The 21,865-nt window shown below is 38.3% G+C and overlaps 1 protein-coding gene across 1 annotated transcript in view; it reads right to left on the bottom strand.

The window, feature by feature from the left end:
• Positions 1–21,865, bottom strand: part of RSF1 (remodeling and spacing factor 1) — a gene marked incomplete at its 5' end in the record, with an annotated part of 166,387 nt that overhangs the window by 58,447 nt on the left and 86,075 nt on the right. The window contains 2 exons of the mRNA XM_082660016.1: positions 13,702–13,907; positions 15,251–15,343. Coding sequence (XP_082516142.1) covers positions 13,702–13,907; positions 15,251–15,343 — 299 coding nt within the window. The remainder of the gene's footprint in view (positions 1–13,701; positions 13,908–15,250; positions 15,344–21,865) is intronic.

Here is a 21,865-nt window from a genome sequence, read left to right as displayed (position 1 = left end):
CCACTATCAATACTTAAAATATTTTTATTGAGGTATAATTGACATCCATTGAAATGAACAGACCTTAGGTGTTCAGTTAATCAGTTTTGACACATGCATACATCTGTGTAATCCACACATCTATCAAGATAAGGAATATTACACATCACCCCAGAAAATTCCCCCCTGCCCTGTCCTCCTACTCAATCCCTCTCCTCCACCAAAAGCAAAAATGAATTACAGTTTTGAACACTGTAACCATAGATCAGTTTAGTTAATTCCAGAACTTAAATGGAATAAAACAGTATGTACTTTTTGGCTTCTCACACATGATAATGCCTTTGAGACAAATCCACAGAGTTGCATGCATTATAGGTCATTTCTTTTTATTGCCTAGTAATAATCCATATATGGGGACCATTATGAACAAAGATGCTATGAACATTATTATACAAGGTTTTTTGTAAACATTTGGTTTCATTTCTCTAAGATAAATACCTAAGAGTGAAATCACTGGGTTATAGGGTAACAGTTTGTTTAACATTCGAACAAATGGCCGAAGTGTAAGTGGTTATACCATTTTACATTCCCAGCAGCAAGGTGTTTAAGAGCTCCAGTTGGTCCACATACTTGCTAACATTTGGTACTGTAAGTCATTTTCATTTTAGTCATTCCAGTGGACGTAAAGTAGTATCTCATTATGGTTTAAATTGGGAATTCTCTGATGAATAATGGTATCAAACATTTTTTCATGTGAATATGGGCCATATGTATATATCTTTACAAAGAAACTGTTCAACAGTCTGCATAAAACTTTATCTTTCTTAGCAGACCTAGTATAAAAGCACTTTCAGCAGTCGCTTTCTGATTTTGAAGAATCGCCTAATGAAGTCTGGTCTAAGATGTGCTAAAATTCTCTGATCATTAATAACCAATAACTACCACTTCATGGTATTCATATATTTTGCTCATCTTTTACATTCCTAAAGAAAATTGCTTGACATATCCCCTAGCATAATATCACTTATAGCATGTTATTTCGTCAGACATAGAAAATATTTTTCTGTACTTTATCCTCTTTCATTGAGGACTAAAGTAGTGATGAAATAACTATAACAAATACTATTTTTTCACAGCAATTATGTTTTGAACATTAGTTGAAATGAGTGGGACACTGGCTAGAGCTCAAACATTTTTGTTTGTTTTTTACATTTTTGTTTTTGAAACATAATACTTGGTTACGCCATACATAACTGCCGGTTTGATAGGTTAAAATGTTCAAATGTTGGCAATTTCATTGCCAATGTTGGCAATGTTGGTCAAATGAAACTTAATGATTTTTACTATTTTGTAAGTAACTTACTAAATCTAAGTGTTCAAACTTAAAATACAATTATATTTCAGTTAACCACTTCCTATCTATCCATCTCATATACATTTATATTATAAATTTTACACACACAGGAATGGAAATTGCAGAAGTTTTAAAACTATGATGTTATAGCATTAAATTTAAAAAAAACTTAAGAACTTAATTTTTTTTTCTTTTTTTTTTGCAGTACGCGGGCCTCTCACTGTTGTGGCCTCTCCCGTTGCGGAGCACAGGCTCCGGACACGCAGTCTCAGCAGCCATGGCTCACGGGCCCAACCTCTCCGCGGCATGTGGGATCTTCCCGGACCGGGGCACGAACCCGTGTCCCCTGCATCAGCAGGCGAACTCTCAACCACTGTGCCACCAGGGAAGCCCAAGAACTTAATTTTTTAAGAGCAGTTTTAGGGTCTAAGCAAAATTGAGAAGGTACAGAGATTTCACATGTATTCCATGGCCATGCACAGCTTCCTCCATTCTTAAGATTATGTTTGTTACAACTGATGAATCTATCCTGACACACAACTACCACCCAGAGTCCATAGTTCACGTTACGGTTACCCTTAGGGTGGTACATTCTACGGGTCTGGACATATATATACTAACACTCATCCATCATTACAATAGTATCAGACAGAGTAGTTTTACTGCTCTGAAAATTCTCTGTGCTTCACCGATTCATCCCTCATTCCTCTCTAAACCCTGACAACCACTGTTCTTTTTACTTTCTCCATAGTTTTATGTCTTCCAGAACGTCATATAGTTGAAATCATACAGTTAATTTCAGACTGCCTTCTTTCTTTTATTAATATGATTTAACCTCCGCGTCTGTTCATGGCTTGACAGCTCATCTGTTTTGTTTTAGACAATATACCATCGTCTGGATACACCTCAGTTTATCCATTTACCTACTGAAGGATATTCTTAGTTGCTCTCAAGTTTTGCCAAGTTATGAGTAAAGCTGCTACAAACATTCATGTGCAGGTTTTTGTATAGACGTAAGTCTTCAACTTCTTTGGGCAAATACCGAGGAAGATGATTGCTGGATCATATGGTAATGTTTAATTTTGTAAGAAGCCAGCAAACTGTCTTCCAAAGTGGCTGTGCCATTTTGCATTCCCATCAGCGATGAATCAAAGTTCCTATTGCTCCATATTCTCACCAGCATTCGGTGTTATCAGTGTTCTTGATTCTGGCCACTGTAATAGGTGTCTAGTAATACCTCACTGTTGTCTTAATTTACATTTCCCTGATGAAATAGGACATGGTGCATCTTTTCCTGTGATGATTTGCCATCTGTCTGATAAGGTCTTTGGCCCATTATAAATCAGGTTGTTTGTTTTCTTACTGTTGGACTTGAAGAGTTTTTTGTATATTTTGAATAACAGTCCTCTATCAGATATGTCTTTTGTAAATTATTTTCTGCCATTCTGTGGCTTATATTTGCATTATGCTGACACTGTCTTTCACAGAGCAGAAATTTTTTAATTTTAATGAAGTTCAGAATATCAATTCTTTCTTTCATGGATTGCACCTTTGGTATTGCATCAAAGAAGTTATCATCAAACCTGAGGTAATCTAGAATTTCTTCTATGTTACCTTCTTGGAGTTTTATAGTTTTGCATTTTACATGTTGGTCTGTGATTCATTTTGAGTTAATTTTTGTAAACGTTGTAAAGCTCTGTGTCTAGATTCAATTTTTTGCAAGTGAATGTCCAGTTTTGCCAGCACCATTTGTAAAGACTATCTTTTCTCCACTGTATTGCCTTTGCTCCTTTGTCAAATGTAAGTTAACTATATTTATGTGTGTCTATTTCAGTGCTCTTTATTCTGTCCCACTGATCTACTTGTCTATTCTCTTGCCAATACCACACTCTCTTCATTATGATAGTTTTATAGTAAGTCATGGACTCAGGTACTGTCAGTACTTCAACTTTGTTCTTGTACAACACTGTGTATTCTAGGTCTTTTGTCTGTAAGTTTTAGAGTCAGTTTGTTGATATCCACAAATAAATTGCTGGGATTTTGATTGGGATTGCGGTGAAATCTACAGATTAAGCTGGGAAGAAGTAACATCTTGACAATATTGTGTTCTTGTCCCTGAACATGGAATAGCTCTCCATTTATTGATTCTTCTTTGATTTCTTTGATTAGAATTTTGTTTTCCTCGTATACACTTTTTCATATTTCGTTAGATTTATACCTAGGTATTTCAGTTTCAGGGGAGCTAATGTAAAGGCACTATGTTTTTAAATTCAGATTCTACACATTCACTGATGGTATATAGGAAAGGGATTGACATTTGTGTATTAACATTTTATCCTGCAACACTGCTATAATCACGAATTAGTTCCAGGAGATTTTTTGGTTGATTCTTTCAGATTTTCTACATAGAAAATGACGTCATTGGCAAAAAAAGACAGTTTTATTTCTCCCTTCTCAATCTGTGTATCTCTTATTTCCTTTTCTTAACCTACTGTATTAATTAGAACTTCCAGTATGATGTTGCAAAGGAATGAAGCGAGCAGATACCCTTGCCTTGTTCCTGATCTTAGTGGGAAAAACTTCAAGTTTCTCCTCATTAAATAGATGTTACATGTAGGTTTTTGTAGCTTTTTTTAAAAATAATTTTAAATTAAATATTCAGCTAACAAATCTATTAGATGCCCCTTAACTTTTGTTGAAAGCCAAGTACTGGAAATCCTCCAATTCTGATTAGGATTTATTCTCTGCCTCCATAGCAAATCAGTTTGTTTGTTTTTTGGGTTTTTTTTGGCCGCGTTACATGGCTCGCGGGATCTTAGTTCCCCATCCAGGGATGGAACCCGGGGCCCCAGCAGTGGAACTGCAGAGTCCTAACCACTGGAACGCCAGGGAATTCCCAATATATATATTTTTTAATCAAGGAAGTTTCCATCTCTTCCTACTTTACTAAGAGTTTTAATCATGAAAGGGTGTTGAATCTTATCAAATGATTTTTATGTATGTATTGACATGATCATGTAATATTTTCTTCTTTAACCTGGTGATGTGTGAAAACTGGTTTTCAAATATTGAACCAGCCTTGTATACGTGGGATAAATCCCACTTGGTCATGGTGTATTATACTTTTTATGCATTGTTGGTTTTAATTTGCTAATATTTTTTGAAAATTTTTGTCTTTATGTTCATGAGAGATACTAGTCTATAATTTTCTTTCTTTATAATATCTTTGTCTGGTTTGCATATTAAGGTAATACTGGCCTCACATAATTAGTTAGGAATTATTCTGTCTCCTTCTATCTTCTGGAAAAGACTGAAGAAAATGGGTATAATTTCTTCCATAAATGTTTGGTAGAATTCACTACTGACCCATCTGAGCCTGCTGCCCCATGTTAGAAGGTTAATTACTGACGCTCTCTCTGTAATAGAGCCTTGTGCATATTACCTATTCTTCTGTTGTGAGATTTAGCACATTGTCCTTTTCAATTAATTGGTCCGTTTCATCTAGGTTATCAAATCTTTGGGAATCCAGTTATTCACAGCATCAGCATTCCTTTATTACCCTTTTAATGTCCATGGGATATACAGTGATGTCCTCTTTTTCATTTCTTTTTTTTTTTTGCGCTACGCGGGTCACCCACTGCCACGGCCTCTCCCGTTGCGGAGCACAGGCCCCGGACGCACAGGCCCAGAGGCCCTGGCCCACGGGCCCAGCCGCTCCATGGCACGCGGGATCCTCCCGGACCAGGGCACGAACCCACGTCCCCTGCATCAGCAGGCAGACTCCCAACCACTGCGCCACCAGGGAAGCCCTCTCTTCACAAAGCCTTCCCCAAAATGAGAGACCTATATGGATAAAACGGTTCACTACATTTGTCCAAAATAGTACTAGTATGTCAAGTTAAAGCTAACTGAAATACCGTCGTGTCACAGGACACATTGAGAATCTATCGAAACAATGGTACTTCCCCGGAAAATACACACATTAATTACAACTAAGAGCTACTACTTAAAATATAAAGGATTCCAAAGGTGCATGAAGCTCATCTAGAGATGTCAGAGCTGTACTATTCACTACCATATTCCCCATTGCTCAACACAGAGCCAGTTACACAAGTAGGCATGTGATAGAAATCTATTAGTTCAATAAAATAAAGGAACATCAGTGTGACAATCAGGTGTTTAGAATTTGGCTTTAATTACCTGAAATCAGAGTCAAAAACCCAATGTTTTATTAATGATCCCAAATATTACTGCATATTTGGGAAAAGTTGCCTGGCAAATTTGCCCTTTTTTCTTCCTGCTGATAAATATTTCTTTTATAAAGAAACTAAGTTTCAATCTTTGGGGATAGAAGTTGTAAGAAAAGACAATAGTTTAACTGGGAGAAAAGGAACAAATTTTTATCAAGCATGTACTATGGCCCTAGTATGATTTCTCTTATAGTTCTCAGAACAACTTAACAGGGAAGTATTATCATCTTCATTTTAGGAAAGAGTATCAGAGAAATTAAGTAAGCTGCCTACAGATGATAAGCAAAGGAACCCAGATTCAAACAGTTATTAACTATAAAATCAATGCTCTTTCTCTCACATCATGCACTGGGGTATAATCTACTTAAAACAGTGTAAACTAGAAGTTGTTTTAAGCGTGTATGACTGATTAATAATAACCATAATTTTTTTCTGCCATATGTTCTTCATCTACAAAGCAGAAGACAGTATGTCTTTAACAACTATGCAAGTTTGATATAGGAATTAGCAGTGGTGGTAAAACATAACGAACAGAACCTCATTTAATGTCTGTATTCACAGGGAAAGATGGTGAGTATATTTTATTTCAGGAACATTTTGTTGATCTTAATTTAGTAAATTAACTACATGGAAAACCATATTATAATATGAGGAAAGGATGCTTATAAAACAATCCCCCAACAGCTCATTTAATGTTTATCCTTAGGGCATGAAAGTTGAGCCTCCCTGACCCAAACAATTATTAGGAATTTCTACGAATTATCTCTTCGAAACATTAATAAATGACCACTGACAAAAAACTGCTAAATCTGAGCAGAAACAAAGACGAGTTACAGTTAAAGGAGTTTTTCATAAGCCAGTGGATATATATCTATTACTTATCCCTACTGTAGTTATAAATCCCGATATTTTCAAACTTAATATAAATTGTGAGAATTAAAAGAATAAATTCTAAATAATTCATTACCAAAAACAGAAAATTGGACACACAAAGATTCTGAATAACAGTCCCAGTCACTTATCAATTTAAAAGAAAGTTTTATTTTAAGGTTTTACATTAAATGTTTCCATTCAAATATATTTGTCAGTACAAATATAAGAAATCAAGGTTTTTCGAAAAAGATTAGGGGAAAGGGTCCAAGATGTTGGACCACCAGAGACCTCCTGGCCCCATGTAATATTAATCAGTGAGAGCTCTCCCAGAGATCTCCATCTCAACACTAAGACTGAGCTCCACCCAACGGCCAGCAGGCTCCAGTGCTGGATGCCCCATGCCGAACAACTAACAAGACAGAAATACAACCCCACACATTAACAGAGAAGCTGCCTAAAGTCATGCTAAGTTCACAGACACCCCAAAATACACCAGCAGATAAGGCTCTTCCCACCAGAGGAACAAGATCCAGCCTCATCTACCAGAACACAGGCACCAGTCCCTGTGCAAGAAAGCCTACACAAGCCACTGAACCAATCTAACCCACTGCGGGCAGACACCAGAAATAAGAGGAACTATGAACCTGCAGCCTGTGATAAGCAGACCCCAAACACAGTAAGTTTAAAAAAAATGAGAGGGCAGAGAAAACATATGCAGCAGATGAAGGAGCAAGGTAAAAACCCACCAGACCAAAGAAATGAAGAGAAAATAGGCAGTCTACCTGAAAAAGGATTCAGAGTAATGAGAGTAAAGATGATCCAAAATCTCAGGAAGAGAATGGAGAAAATGCAAGAAACATTTAACAAGGATCTAGAAGAACTAAAGAGAAAACAAACAGTGATAAACAACACAATAAATGAAATTACAAATACTCTAAAGAAATCAACAGCAGAATAAACGAAGCAGAAGAACAGATAAATGACCTGGAAGACAGAATAGTGGAAATAACTACCGCAGAGCAGAATAAAGAAAAAAGAATGAAAAGAATTGAGGACAGTCTCAGAGACTTCTGGGACAATATTAAATGTACTTACATTCAAATGATAGGGGTCCCAGAAGAAGAAGAGAAAAAGAAAGGGTAAGAGAAAATATTTGAAGAGATTATAGTCAAAAACTAGTCAATCAAGTCCAGGAAGGTCCAGGAAGTGCAGAGTCCCATTCAGGATAAACCCTAGGATAAACATGCCAAGAAACACATTAATCAAACTATCAAAAATTAAAAAAAAGAAAAAATATTTAAAGTAGCAAGGGAAAAGCAACAAAAACCTACAAGGGAATTCCCATAAGGTTAACAGCTGATCTTTCAGCAGAAACTCTGCAAGCCAGAAGGGAGTGGCAGGATATATTTAAAGTGATGAAAGGGAAAAACCTACAACCAAGATTAGTCTACACAGCAAGGATCTCATTCCGATTCAACAGAGAAATTAAAACCTTTAAAGACAAGCAAAACTTAAGAGAATTCAGCACCACCAAACTTTACAACAAATGCTAAAGGAACTTTTCTAGACAGGAAACACAGAGAAGGAAAAGACCTACAAAAACAAACCCAAAACAATTAAAATGGTAATAGAAACATACATATTGATAACTACCTTAAATGTAAATGGATTAAATGCTCCAACCAAAAGACATACAATGGCTGGATGGATACAAAAACAAGACCCGTATATATGCTATCTACAAGAGACCCATTTCAGACCTAGGGACACATACAGACTGAAAGTGAGGGGATAGAAAAAGATATTCCATGCAAACGGAAATCAAAAGAAAGGTGGAGTAGCTATTCTCATATCAGACAAAACAGACTTTAAAATAAAGACTATTAGAAGAGACAAAGAAGGACACTACATAATGATCAAGGGATCAATCCAAGAAGATAAAACAACTGTAAATATTTATGCACCCAACATAGGAGCACCTCAATACATAAGGCAAATGCTAACTGCCATAAAAGGGGAAATCGACAGTAACACAATCATAGTAGGGGACTTTAACACCCCACTTTCACCAATGGACAGATCATCCAAAATGAAAATAAATAAGGAAACACAAGCTTTAATATCAGTTAAGTCCATCTTTATCAGTTAAAGACGGACTTAACTGATATTTATAGGACATTCCATCCAAATACAACAGAATACACTACCTTCTCAAGTGCACACGGATCATTCTCCAAGATCATAGCTTGGGTCACAAATTAAGCCTCAGTAAATTTAAGAAAATTGAAATCATATCAAGCATCTTTTTCAACAAATATGCTATGAGACTAGATATCAAATACAGAAAAAAAAAACTGTAAAAAATACAAACACATGGAGGCTAAAGAATACACTAAGAAATAACCAAGAGATCACAGAAGAAATACAAGAGGAAATCAAAAACTACATAGAAATAAATGACAATGAAAATACGACAACCCAAAACCTATGGGATGCGGCAAAAGCAGTTCTAAGAGGGAAGTTTATAGCAATACAATGCTACCTCAAGAAACAAGAAACATCTCAAATAAACAACCTAAACTTACACCTAAAGCAATTAGAGAAAGAAGAACAAAAAACTCCCAAAGTTAGCAGAAGAAATCATAAAGATCAGATCAGAAATAAATAAAAAAGAAATGAAGTAAACAATAGCAAAGATCAATAAAACTAAAAGCTACTTCTTTGAGAAGATAAACAAAATTGATAAACCATTAGCCAGACTCATCAAGAAAAAAGGGAGAAGACTCAAATCAACAGAATTAGAAATGAAAATGGAGAAGTAACAACTGACTCTGCAGGAATACAAAGCATCATGAGAGACTACTGCAAGCAACACAATGCCAATAAAATGGACAACCTCAAAAAAATGGACAAATGCTTAGAAAAGTACAACCTACCAAGAATGAACCAGGAAGAAATAGACAATATGAACAGACCAATCACAAGCACTGAAGTTGAAACTGTGACTAAAAATCTTCCAACAAACAAAAGCCCAGAACCAGATGGCTTCACAGGCGAATTCTATCAAACAATTAGAGAAGAGCTAATACCTATCCTTCTCAAATACTTCCAAAATACAGCAGAGAGAGGAACACTCCCAAACTCATTCTACAAGGCCACCATCACCCTGATACCAAAACCAGACAAAGATGTCACAAGAAAAGGAAAATACAGGCCAATATCACTGATGAACACAGACGCAGAAATCCTCAACAAAATATCAGCAAACAGAATCCAACAGCACATTAAAAGGATGGTACATGAAGATCAAGTGGGGTTTATCCCAGGAATGCAAGGATTCTTCAGTATATGCAAATCAATCAATGGGATACACCTTATTAACAAATTGAAGCAGAAAAACCATATAATAATCTCAATAGATGCAGAAAAAGCTTTTGACAAAATTCAACACCCATTTATGATAAAAACTCTCCAGAAAGTAGGCATAGAGGGAACCTATCTCAACATAATAAAGACCATATATGACAAACCCACAGCCAACATCGTACTCAATGGTGAAAAACTGAAACCATTTCCTCTAAGATCAGGAACAAGACAAGGCTGTCCACTCGCACCACTATTATTCAACATAGTTTTGGAAGTTTTAGCAACGGCAATCAGAGAAGAAAAAGAAATAAAAGGAATCCAAATCGGAAAAGAAGAAGTAAAGCTGTCACTGTTTGCAGATGACATGATATTAAACATAGAGAATCTTAAAGACTCTACCAGAAAACTACTAGAGCTAATCAATGAATTTGGTAAAGTAGCAGGGTACAAAACTAATGCACAGAAATCTCTTGCATTCCTATACACTAACAATGAAAAATCTGAAAGAGAAATTAAGGCAACGCTCCCATTTACCACTGCAACAAAAAGAATAAAATACCTAGGAATAAATCTACCCAAGAAGATAAAAGACCTGTATGCAGAAAACTTTAAGGCACTGATGAAAGAAACTGAAGACAATACAAACAGACGGAGAGATATACCATGTTCTTGGATTGGAAGAATCAACACTGTGAAAATGACTATACTACCCAAAGCAATGTACAGAATCAATGCAATCCCTATCAAATTACCAATGGCATTTTTCACAGAAGTAGAACCAAACCTCTTAAAATTTGTACGGAGACACAAAAGACCCTGAATAGCCAAAGCAATCTTGAGAAAGAAAAATGGAGCTGGAGGAATCAGACACCCTGACTTCAGACTATACTACAAAGCTACGGTAATCAAGACAGTATGGCACTGGCACAAAAACAGAAATATAGATCAATGGAACAGGATAGAAAGCCCAGAGATAAACCCACACATATATGGTCACCTTATCTTTGACAAAGCAGGCAAGAATATCCAATGGAGAAGAGACAGCCTCTTCAATAAGTGGTGCTGGGAAAACTGGACAGCTACATGTAAAAGAATGAAATTAGAACTCTTCCTAACACCATACACAAAAATAAACTCAAAATGGATTAAAGACTTAAATGTAAGGCCAGATAGTATAAAACTCTTAGATGAAAACATAGGCAGACCACTCTATAACATAAATCACAGCAAGATCCTTTTTGACCCACGTCCTAAAGTATCGGAAATAAAAACAAAAATAAACAAATGGGACCTAATGAAACTTAAAAGCTTTTGCACAGCAAAGGAAACCATAAACAAGACGAAAAGACATTTCTCAGAATGGGAGAAAATATTTGCAAACGAAGCAAGTGATAAAGGATTAATCTCCAAAATACACAAGCAGCTCATGCAGCTCAATATCAAAATCAAACAACCTGAGCTTCCCTGGTGGCGCAGTGGTTGAGAGTCCGCCTGCCGATGCAGGGGACATGGGTTCGTGCCCCGGTGAGGGAAGATCCCACATGCTGCAGAGCCGCTGGGCCCGTGAGCCATGGCTGCTGAGCCTGCGCTCCACAACGGGAGATGTCACAACAGTGAGAGCCCCGCGTACCCAAAAATAAATAAATAAATAAATAACTCAAACAACCCAATCCAAAAACGGGCAGAAGACCAAAATAGACATTTGTCCAAAGAAGATATATAGACTGCCCACAAACAAATGAAAGTATGCGCAACATCAGGAATGATTAAAGAAATAGATATCAAAACCACAATGAGGTATCACCTCACACTGGTCAGAATGGCCATCATGAAAGAATGTACAAACAATAAATGCTGGAGAGGGTGTGGAGAAAAGAGAACCCTCCTGTGCTGTTGGTGGGAATGTAAATTGATACAGCCACTATGGAGAACTGTATGGAGAGTCCTTAAAAAACTAAAAATAGAACTACCATATGACCCAGCAATCCCCCTACTGGGCATATACCCTAAGAAAACCATAATTCAAAAAGAGTCATGTACCACAATGTTCATTTCAGCACTATTTACAATAACAGGACATGGAAGCAACCTAAGTGTCCATCAACAGATGAATGGATAAAGAAGACGTGGCATATATATATACGTTGGAATATTACTCAGCCATAAGAAGACACGAAACTGAGTTATTTTTAGTGAGGTGGATGGACCTAGAACCTGTCATACAGAGTGAAGTAAGTCAGAAAGAGGAAAACAAATACTGTATGCTAACACATATATATGGAATCTTAAAAAAAAGGTTTCTGAAGAACCTAGGGGCAGGACAGGAATAAAGACGCAGACATAGAGAATGGACTTCAGGACATGGGGCAGGAGGGGAAGCTGGGATAAGGTGAGAGAGTAGCACTGACATATATATACTACCAAATGTAAAACAGATAGCTAGTGGGAAGCAGCTGTATAGCACAGGGAGATCAGGTCGGTGCTTTGTGACTACCTAGAAGGGTGGGATTGGGAGGATAGGAGGGAGACGCAAGAGGGAGGGGATATATGTGTACATATAGCTGATTCACTTTGTTATACAGCAGAAACTAACACAACATTGTAAAGCAATTATACTCCAACAAAGATGTAAAAGAAAAAAAATTAATTAAGAATAGAGGGACTTCCCTGGTGGCACAGTGGTTAAGAATCCACCTGCCGGGCTTCCCTGGTGGCGCAGTGGTTGCGAGTCCGCCTGTCGATGCAGGGAACGTGGGTTCGTACCCCGGTCCGGGAAGATCCCACATTCTGCGGGGCGGCTGGGCCCGTGAGCCATGGCCGCTGAGTCTGCGTGTCCGGAGCCTGTGCTCCGCAACGGGAGAGGCCACAGCAGTGAGAGCCCTGCGTACCGAAAAAAACAACAACAACAACAACAAAAAAAAAAAACAGAATCCACCTGCCAATGCAGGGGACATGGGTTCGATCCCTGGTCTGGGAAGATCCCACATGCCACAGAGCAACTAAGGCTTTGCGCCACAACTACTGAGCCTGTGCTCTAGAGCCCGCGAGCCACAACTACAGAAGCCTGCACGCCCAGAGCCTGTGCTCTGCAGCAAGAGAAGCCACCGCAATGAGAAGCCCACGTACTACAACAAAGAGTAGCCCCTGCTAGCCACAACTAGAGAAAGCCTGCGTGCAGCAATTAAGACCCAACACAGCCAAAAATAAATAAGTAAAATAAATAAATAAACGAAAGAAATTAAGAATAGAAAAAAAAAAGATCAGGGCAAAAAAAGTAGAATTTTCCTCAGATTTCTTCAGACCTCAGTAAAGAAATGTATGCACAAGAAAAACTAAAAATATAGTTAAGTGTCAGATGAATTAGCCACATTAATGAGTAATAAACAAATAATGCCTAATAGAAAACTATATAGCTAAATAAAAATCAAATAATGTTTTTCTGGGAATTTCCTGGCAGTCCAATGGTTAGGACGCTGGGCTTTCATTGCCGAGGGCATGGGCTTGATCCCTGGTCCGAGAACTAAGATCCCGAAGCTGTGCACCACAGCCAAAAAATATATATATAAAGTTTTTCTTACATTTCTTTCCAACGATGAGTTTCTGTGTGCATATTACCTATGCATCATTATTTTTCAGATTCCAGCTTTCCAAAGTACAAGGTATTTGTCCTGATATGGACCACACTGCTAAATATATTTATTTGACAAATAATTGAGCACCTGCTTTGGGTATTATGCTGGGCACTAGGCTAGGTCCTGGAAATTCCCAATCCCATAAAAAGAAAAGGATCACCCAGCTTTAGAGATTATATTCCAATAGAGAAGAGATCAAAGTAAGAAACATGCAAATAAACATTAAAAAAATTCCAATAAAAGATACCTGACGATGCACTTCCATGAAGAGCCATCTTGATCATCTTGTTCTTCTATATACATTCTGACATTGTGATCTTGATCCAACTGGTACCAGTACATGAGGCCATCTTTGTCACGGCCAATTGGCTGGAGACGCATGGTATCAGCATCCTCCTCATTGATAATATTCTTGAATTTGAGATTGTCATCAAACTGACACTCACAGAGGTACTGGAAAATAGTCATGACATGGTTTAAAATACCCCATAAATGTTTCTCCATGAAAATAAATGTGATATGTTCAACCAAGGAACAGATTTGGGGATAGGAGAAAGAATACTTTTAGTTTTATCCATCTTTCACTTTCCTCTCTCCCCTTTTGTACACTGATTTTACAGTAACCAACTTTAAAACATAAATTTCTAAGTTAACATTTAATTTTTGTATTACAGAAATTTATAGGTTTAACCCAACCAATGACACAAAAGTGAAGTTATATTTTAAAGCAATGAGTCTGTTTGTACTAAAGTTTCCCAAATTTGTTCATGGTATAAAATTTTCAATCACTCCTTCTCTCTTAAAGCTTTTAGATGAACTTCATTCTTGAAATGGCTATCTACTTTTGAAAGCTTGAGACATATACAGTTTTTAAGGAAGGCAGTCTTATTGATAACTTACTCTGCGGAATTCTCTTTAAAAAAAAAAAAAAGACATCACCAAATTGGAAGAATTGATTTTTAATTAAAATTTTTGTGTATGATTAGTGTATAAAGTCAGATTTCTTCCCTGAACCTATCTGCCCAGGCAAATAATACATGACGTTCCTATCATAGCCTCTTTGCCTTTGCCTGTGGTGTCTAGGCCCGTAGACTCTCTTCTATAAAGGTAGTTTTCCCCTTCATTGTGCTGACCACATTGCTAATAATTAGGGCCAACACTCTGAAGCAAGCAAGGAGAAAAAGGGGAACTCAAACTTGAAAATAAATCTATACTTTGAGAAGACCTATTTTAATTAAGTAGGTTTGGTTATGTGAGACTTTTATTAAGTACACACTGGCATGCCCCATGTCATCTGGAAAACTAATGATCAAATTACTAATTTATAAATCAGTAAAAGATTAACCACAGTTTACCGTATTTGTTAACAATGACTGTGAAGGCTGCAAATAATGCATAAAATTAATGTGGGGTTTACCCATTCTACTATTGTCCCTACAAGCAGAGATCATTAAACCCAGATATACTTGTATATTGAAAAATAACCCAAAACAGTAATTTAAAGAACAGTTTTATCACCAAACAATAAACAAGAAAAAGAAAAATCTATTGTCCTTTTCCGCTAACAGTGAAAATGTCTACTTGGGGACTTCCCTGGTGGTCCAGTGGTTAAGACTCGGTGCTTCCACTGCAGGGGGTGCAGGTTCGATCCCTGGTCGGGGAACTAAGATCCCACATGCTGCAGGCGTAAGCCCCCCACCAAAAGTCTACTTTCTAGTTATTTCCCAATTCAACCAGAAGGAGTCAAAAGTGAATTTTTTAATTAAAATAACTGTAACAAATAATAAATTTATTACCTTTAAGAGTGCTAACTTGCATTCAACACTCATTTCAAGATAGCCTTTCTTCTCCATCTCCCATGCCCAGGTGCTGTTAAACTCTTGACATATCTGTCAGAGAAAGTTAAAGTCTTAATACATAAAAGCAATTTAAATCTACATTGGTAGTTCTGTTGTACAATTATGTTAACAGTTTTGTTAATATATAAAGGAAAAAGTTTATACCAAACACAACTGAATCCAATCCCACCCTGAAATGCCTATTACTTAAATATACCAGAAATGTTTACTACTGTCTGATGATTGAATTTAAGGTAAGCAGTGATCCCTGCAGCTTTCTCCTCTGCTCTCAAGAATTTTATATACACTTTTGTGGCACATTTTCCCAAATGCAAGTAATTATCTGATTCCACCTCTCCAAATAGCCTAGAAGTTCCCTGATGGCAAGGACAATAGTTTATTCATCTCTATGCCTACAACAGAAGCAAGCTAAAAAAACCATGCCAAACTGTAGGCACATTTTTATTCAAGTAACTCTCCAACTCAAAATCCTCCTAATTATGGGTAAAGATTCCACTGCTTGGCATTTGAGACCTTCTATAATGTGGCATTAACTTAAATTTCTAGGCTTCTCTTCTCATACAAACATTGCAAGCAAACCAGAGACACGTTAAAAGGATGAGGAAAGAAGATCTGGATAACCATTCCACTTATCAGGCGATGCACCGTGGGCTTTATGACCTCTGTGAGCCAGTTTCCTCAGCAATAAAAGGGGAGCAGTAATAATACTGACCTTAAAGGTTGTGAAATAGGTATAAAAAATGATAAAAAGTACCTAGAAACTTCATGCTCTTTTTCCAATCCAAGGAACAAAGAGTATAATGAAGGCCAAGGGAGAAGAACCAATACAAGGCACAAAATTATCTGGGAGCTTGGGCAATTAGCTAGAAACACTGGCAGGAGAAAAACAAACAGGCAAGTGAAACTGCTTTATATAACCACCTCAACCTAGGAATAAGACCAGGCTGGCCCTCCTGGGAGGGCTACCCTTTTCCTCTCCTGTACCAGTGTCATCTTTTTTTTTTTTTTTACCAAGTTAGGACAGAATGCAGTATGGCAAGGAACTATATCATGAGGGATCTTCAAAGGCAAAAAGGAAGAATAAGCTCTCCATTCTCTGGAATACCATACTTCCTCTGACTGATAGCACTACATTTTGTAGAGAAAAAAAATTGAGATATACAGAATAAGGGAAATTTCTGGAATATTATACAAGGAAGACCTCAAATGATTATATTAAAACCTAAAGGTCAACATGTGAATAGACACTTTGCCAAAGAATATATATAAATGGCCAATAAGCACAGGAAAAGACAGTCAATGTCCTTAGTCATTAGGGAAATGCAAATCAAAACCACAATGAAATACTACTTCATACCTGTTAGGATAGCTGTAATCAAAAAGAAGGATAGGGGCTTCCCTGGTGGCGCAGTGGTTGAAAAACCACCTGCCAATGCAGGGGACATGGGTCCAAGCCTTGGTCCGGGAAGAACCTACATGTTGTGGAGCAACTAAGCCTATGCGCCACAACTACCGAGCTTGTGCTCTAGAGCCCACGCACCACAACTACTGAGCCCACGCACCACAACTACTGAAGCCTGCGCGCCTAGAGCCCATGCTCTGCAATAAGAGAAGCCACTGCAATGAGACGCCTGCTCACCGCAACGAAGAGTAGCCCCTGCTTGCCGCCAGCTAGAGAAAGCTCACGCAGCAACGGAGACCCAATGCAGTCAAAAATAAATAAATTAAATAAATTTTTTAAAAAAAGGATAATAGCAAATGATGGGAATGTAAAATGGTGCAGCCGCTTTGTAAAAAAAAGTTTAGCAATTCCTCAAAATGTTAACACTGAGTTACCACATGACTTAGAAATTCCACTCCTCGGTATGTACTCCCAAAAAATGAAAACATCACAGTACAATAGCCAAAAGGTGGGAACAACCCAAATTTCCATCAACTGATGAATTAATAAAATAATACATGGAATATAAATACAATGGGATTTTATGCATCCATGAAAAGGAATGAAGTAGTGATATATTGTACAGCACGGATGAACATCAAAACACGATGCTAGGGCTTCCCTGGTGGCGCAGTGGTTGAGAGTCCGCCTGCTGATGCAGGGGACACGGGTTCGTGCCCCAGTCTGGGAAGATCCCACACGCCACGGAGCGGCTAGGCCCGTGAGCCATGGCTGCTGAGCCTGAGCGTCCGGAGCCTGTGCTCCGCAACGGGAGAGGCCGCAACAGTGAGAGGCCCGCGCACCGCAAAACAAAAAAAACAAAAAACCCCCCCAAAACCACGATGCTATGTGAAAGAAACCAGACATAAAAGGTCACAAATTTATGGAAGTTTGTATATGGAATTTCCACAGGAGTCAAATCCATATAGACAAAATTCATTAGCAGTTGCTAGTGGGTAAGCAGAGGGAGGAACAGACAGTGGTGGCTATGGGCAGATTTCGTTTCAGAGTAACAAAAATGCTCTATAATTATGATAGTGTTCTACAGTTAAGATAGAGCACATCCTTGTGAATATGCTTAAAAACACTGAATTGCATATTTTTAAAGAGTGAATCTCACGGTATGTGAATAATATCTCAATTTAAAAAAATCAGACAGAGGGACAGCCAACAACACAGAGCCAAGCATATGATTTGGATGAAGCATTTCTTGAGTGCTCTACTGTATACCATAGCCCTAGAAGATGTAGGCTAAAGCTGAGTGTGGGGAAGTTCAGTTTCACCAAAGGGGCTGAGAATGACACAGCTCCAAAGCATGGCCCACAGCTCACAGCGTCAGACACCAAATATAGCCGAACAACTGTTGATTATCATTTACTGTGTGAAAGGGGAGGAAAGAGAAAGAGAGGTAGATATAGAGATAATTAAGATATAAGCCTCTGCTTCCTCACTACTTAGCTTCAATTTACTGAACTTCATTTACAATGCTTAGGGTGTAAAACCTCTGTTGTGCTGATATTCAGAGATAAACACGCTATTCATTTTCTGTTTCTTTAACGGCAATGTAGACATACTACTGTGCCATTTGAGGTACTCCCCCCCTCACCAAAGGCACATTAATTAGATTTGCCCAAGTAGCCCTAACCTGTTGTTACCACGAAGTAAATACTGCAAATAAAACCTGCAAATAAAAAAGGTACTCTAAATGACACTTAAATAATTCTTATGCAGGACTATATAATCTCACCAAGAGTCAGCAAACTTTTTCTAAGGGACAAACAGGAAATAATTTAGGCTTTGTGACCACATGGCCTCTTTTTCAACTATTCAACTCTGCTGTTACAGTGCAAAAGCAGTCACAGAAAATACATAAACAAGAAGGCTTCACTGTATTACAATACCACTTTATAAGGAAATTTGAAGTTCATATAATTTTCATATGTCAACCATTCTCCCAACCATTTAAATATATAAAACCATTCTTAGTTTTCAAGCCATACATAAACAAGCAGCAGGCCAGATTTGACCCAGGGGCCACAGTCTGCCTAGAGAACCAGAAATTAGCTTTGTTTATCAGAGACTGTCTAGACAGTTATTCTTGGGACCTTAAAGCAAGGGGATCCCTAGTAGACTGGTAATTCACATTAACTCCCCATGTTCCAACTTGATTCTAGCCAAGCAGCCTTGTATCAATATATAATAATAATTTGGTTTTGCATGCAATTCCTCTTTAGAGAATGTTCCAATATCCAAAACATTCATATTTATCACCATAAGTTATAATTCCATAATACTGGTTTTAAGATTGACTCTCTCTAAATGTAGTTAATGAGCGGTCACATCTTGTTGCGACCCCCTGTATGGTGCCTAAGGAACAGTCTTTCTAATACACACACAAAATCAAATGTCCCGGACCTGCAAGGCTGAATGCCATTCAGCCTGGGAGACCTCTTGGCTGGCTGCCCGCTATCACTCCAAAACTCCCTGTGTCTGTTCTTAACTTCTTCTACACAGAGAAAAACAAGGTTGAGGATGGAAAATAAAGGGGAGGGGGCGTGGGGGGGCATTTAAAAGTTCACATCACCTCAATATTTATAAGAAAGGTAGTTTCACATGATCTCAGTGAGATCATTAACATATTAATCTTAGATTCATATACACAATGGAAGTACCAGTAACTCTTCTCTTTTTGGCAGTTCGAAAGATAAGGCATTAAAAAGGAGGAGGGGTACAGAAAAACTGCAAAAACTCTCAGCATGAATACCCAAACACCTGCACTGAGAAAGCAGACCAAACTCTAGCATGGCTTCTATCAGCCTAAGGACACGTCCCTAGCCAACCCTGCTCCTCCCTCACTGCTGTCTAGAAAACTCAAGGTTGCCAAAAGAATTTATTGTTTGTTCCAGCCAATACCTGATCTAGGTCCCTCACCTCCTTTTTTTCTTTTTGGCATGCTGCGCAGCTTGCAGGATCTTAATTCCCCGACCAGGAATCGAACCTGGGCCACCGCAGTGAAAGCGCCAAGTACTAACAACGAGACTGCCAGGGAATTCCCCCATTAATTTTAAAAATAAACTTAAAATTGTAAATCTTTCCTCTGTCCCTCTGAGATGTGTATGTATCTCCTACAAGACAGGGTGTCCTCAAGGACCTGAAAGCCATTCCTTTTGTATGTAATCATCAGATTCTGTGGGAGGGTAGAAGTCTAGTAACTTGCATAGTTAGCAGGCACAAAAGCCCAAATCAAGCTAACTTTGACCAACTCTCATACCAGGTGTTTGTGATTTTTGAATTTCCCTAACCCTGCTTGACCCCTTTACTCCCTCATTACCATCTCCCCAACTCCCTCATTCTCCCTTTAAAACACCAGCCACCTCTGGGCAAATTGAGATTAAGCTCAAGCTCCATCTACTACTGTAACCGAGTAGGACCCCATGGGGGCCTTCCCAGGACAGCCCTTTCCCCCATATCCTCTGCTTTAGCTCCTCTCTGAAGTACCTAGGTAACAGTATTTGATGCACATTTCCTGAGTTGTGAAAACCCCCCACCAAACGGAAGATGTTAACTACTTGATGACCATGAGCACATAGGCCCAGGCCTCCTGGAGCCTAAGGACTGATAATGTTAACCCCTGTGACTCCACCGTTCCCTCACCACCAGCCAAACAGAGAATTGTGCATGAGCTGATCACACACCCTGGGAACCCTACCCCCAACCTGGCTTTTAAAAATGCTTTGCTGAAACCCTTCGGGGAGCTCTGGGCTTTTTAGGGCTTGAGCCACCTGTCTACTTGCGTGGCCCTGCAATAAACCTTTCTCTGCTCCAAACTCCGATGCCTCGGTGTGTTTGGCCTCACTATGCGTCGGGCACATGAACTTGCACTAACACTACCACCGTAGTTATTGAATAAAATCAGTCATTACAGCCTTTAACTAGTGTCTGCCATTGTTTACCTTTGATGGGGGAGTCCCTGAATATCATTCAGATGAAAACCTTTATTTTAACTGAGAGACATGAAATTTAAAGAGATTCATTTATCCAGCGATTCCACAAATATTTATTGAGTACTTGTTCTATGGCAGGAACTAGCCTAGGACCTGGAATACCACGGTAAAGAAAACAACCAACCTGCCACCATGGAGCTTATATTCTAGGAGGCAGTCAAATAGGTGAACATAAGAAAATATCAAGTAGAGACAAAGGCTATGTTGAAAATAAAATAGAATACTGTGAAAGAGGAAAGTCTGAGTGCTACTCTGCATTGGGTGCTCAGGGGAGGCCTCAATTAAAAAAGTTGACATTTGACACAAAAAGTTGAGACATGACTGATAAAACAGAAATCAGCCACATGAAGACCTGGCATAGGAATATTCCAGACAGAAGAAACAGCAAGCACAAAGCCTTAAGGTTTGGCATATTATAAAACCACAAAACAAGATCAGTATAAGTGAAGTAGAATAAGAGGGAGAGCAGCAAAAGATAAAGTTGAAGAGGTAACCAAAGGCCAAATTTATGTAGGCCAGGGTATGAAATTAAAATCTAATTTCAAATGTGATGGATTTTTTACAATTTTTTTTTTGTGTGTGTGTGTGGCGGGGGGTGGGTGGGGGGAGAGCATAGCTCATACAGAATATTGTGTTAAATGGTGGAGAGGTTGTGTTGAAAAGAGAACACTCCTACACTGCTGGTGGGAATGTAAACTGGTGCAGTCACTATGGAAAACAGTAGGGAGGTTCCTAAAAAACTAAAAAGAGTTGCTATATGATCCAGCAATCCCACTCCTGGGCATATATCCAGAGGAAATTCTAATTCGAAAAGATACATGCACGCCTAATGTTCACAGGAGCACTATTTACAACAGCCAAGACATGGAAGCAACCTAAACGTCCCTCGACAGATGAACAGATAAAGAAGACGTGGCATATATATACAATTAAATACCACTCAGTCATCAAAGAGAATGAAATAATGCCATTTTGCAGCAACATGGATGGACCCAGAGATTATCCTACTACGTGAAATTAGAAAGAGAAAGACAAATACCATAAAATATATCACTTATATGTGGAATCTAAAATATGACACAAATGAACTTATCTATGAAGCATAAA

The sequence above is a fragment of the Grampus griseus genome (assembly GCF_964374135.1).
Source record: "Grampus griseus genome assembly, chromosome: 8".
Taxonomy (NCBI): domain Eukaryota; kingdom Metazoa; phylum Chordata; class Mammalia; order Artiodactyla; family Delphinidae; genus Grampus; species Grampus griseus.
This window is presented reverse-complemented; position numbering and strand designations above follow the sequence as displayed.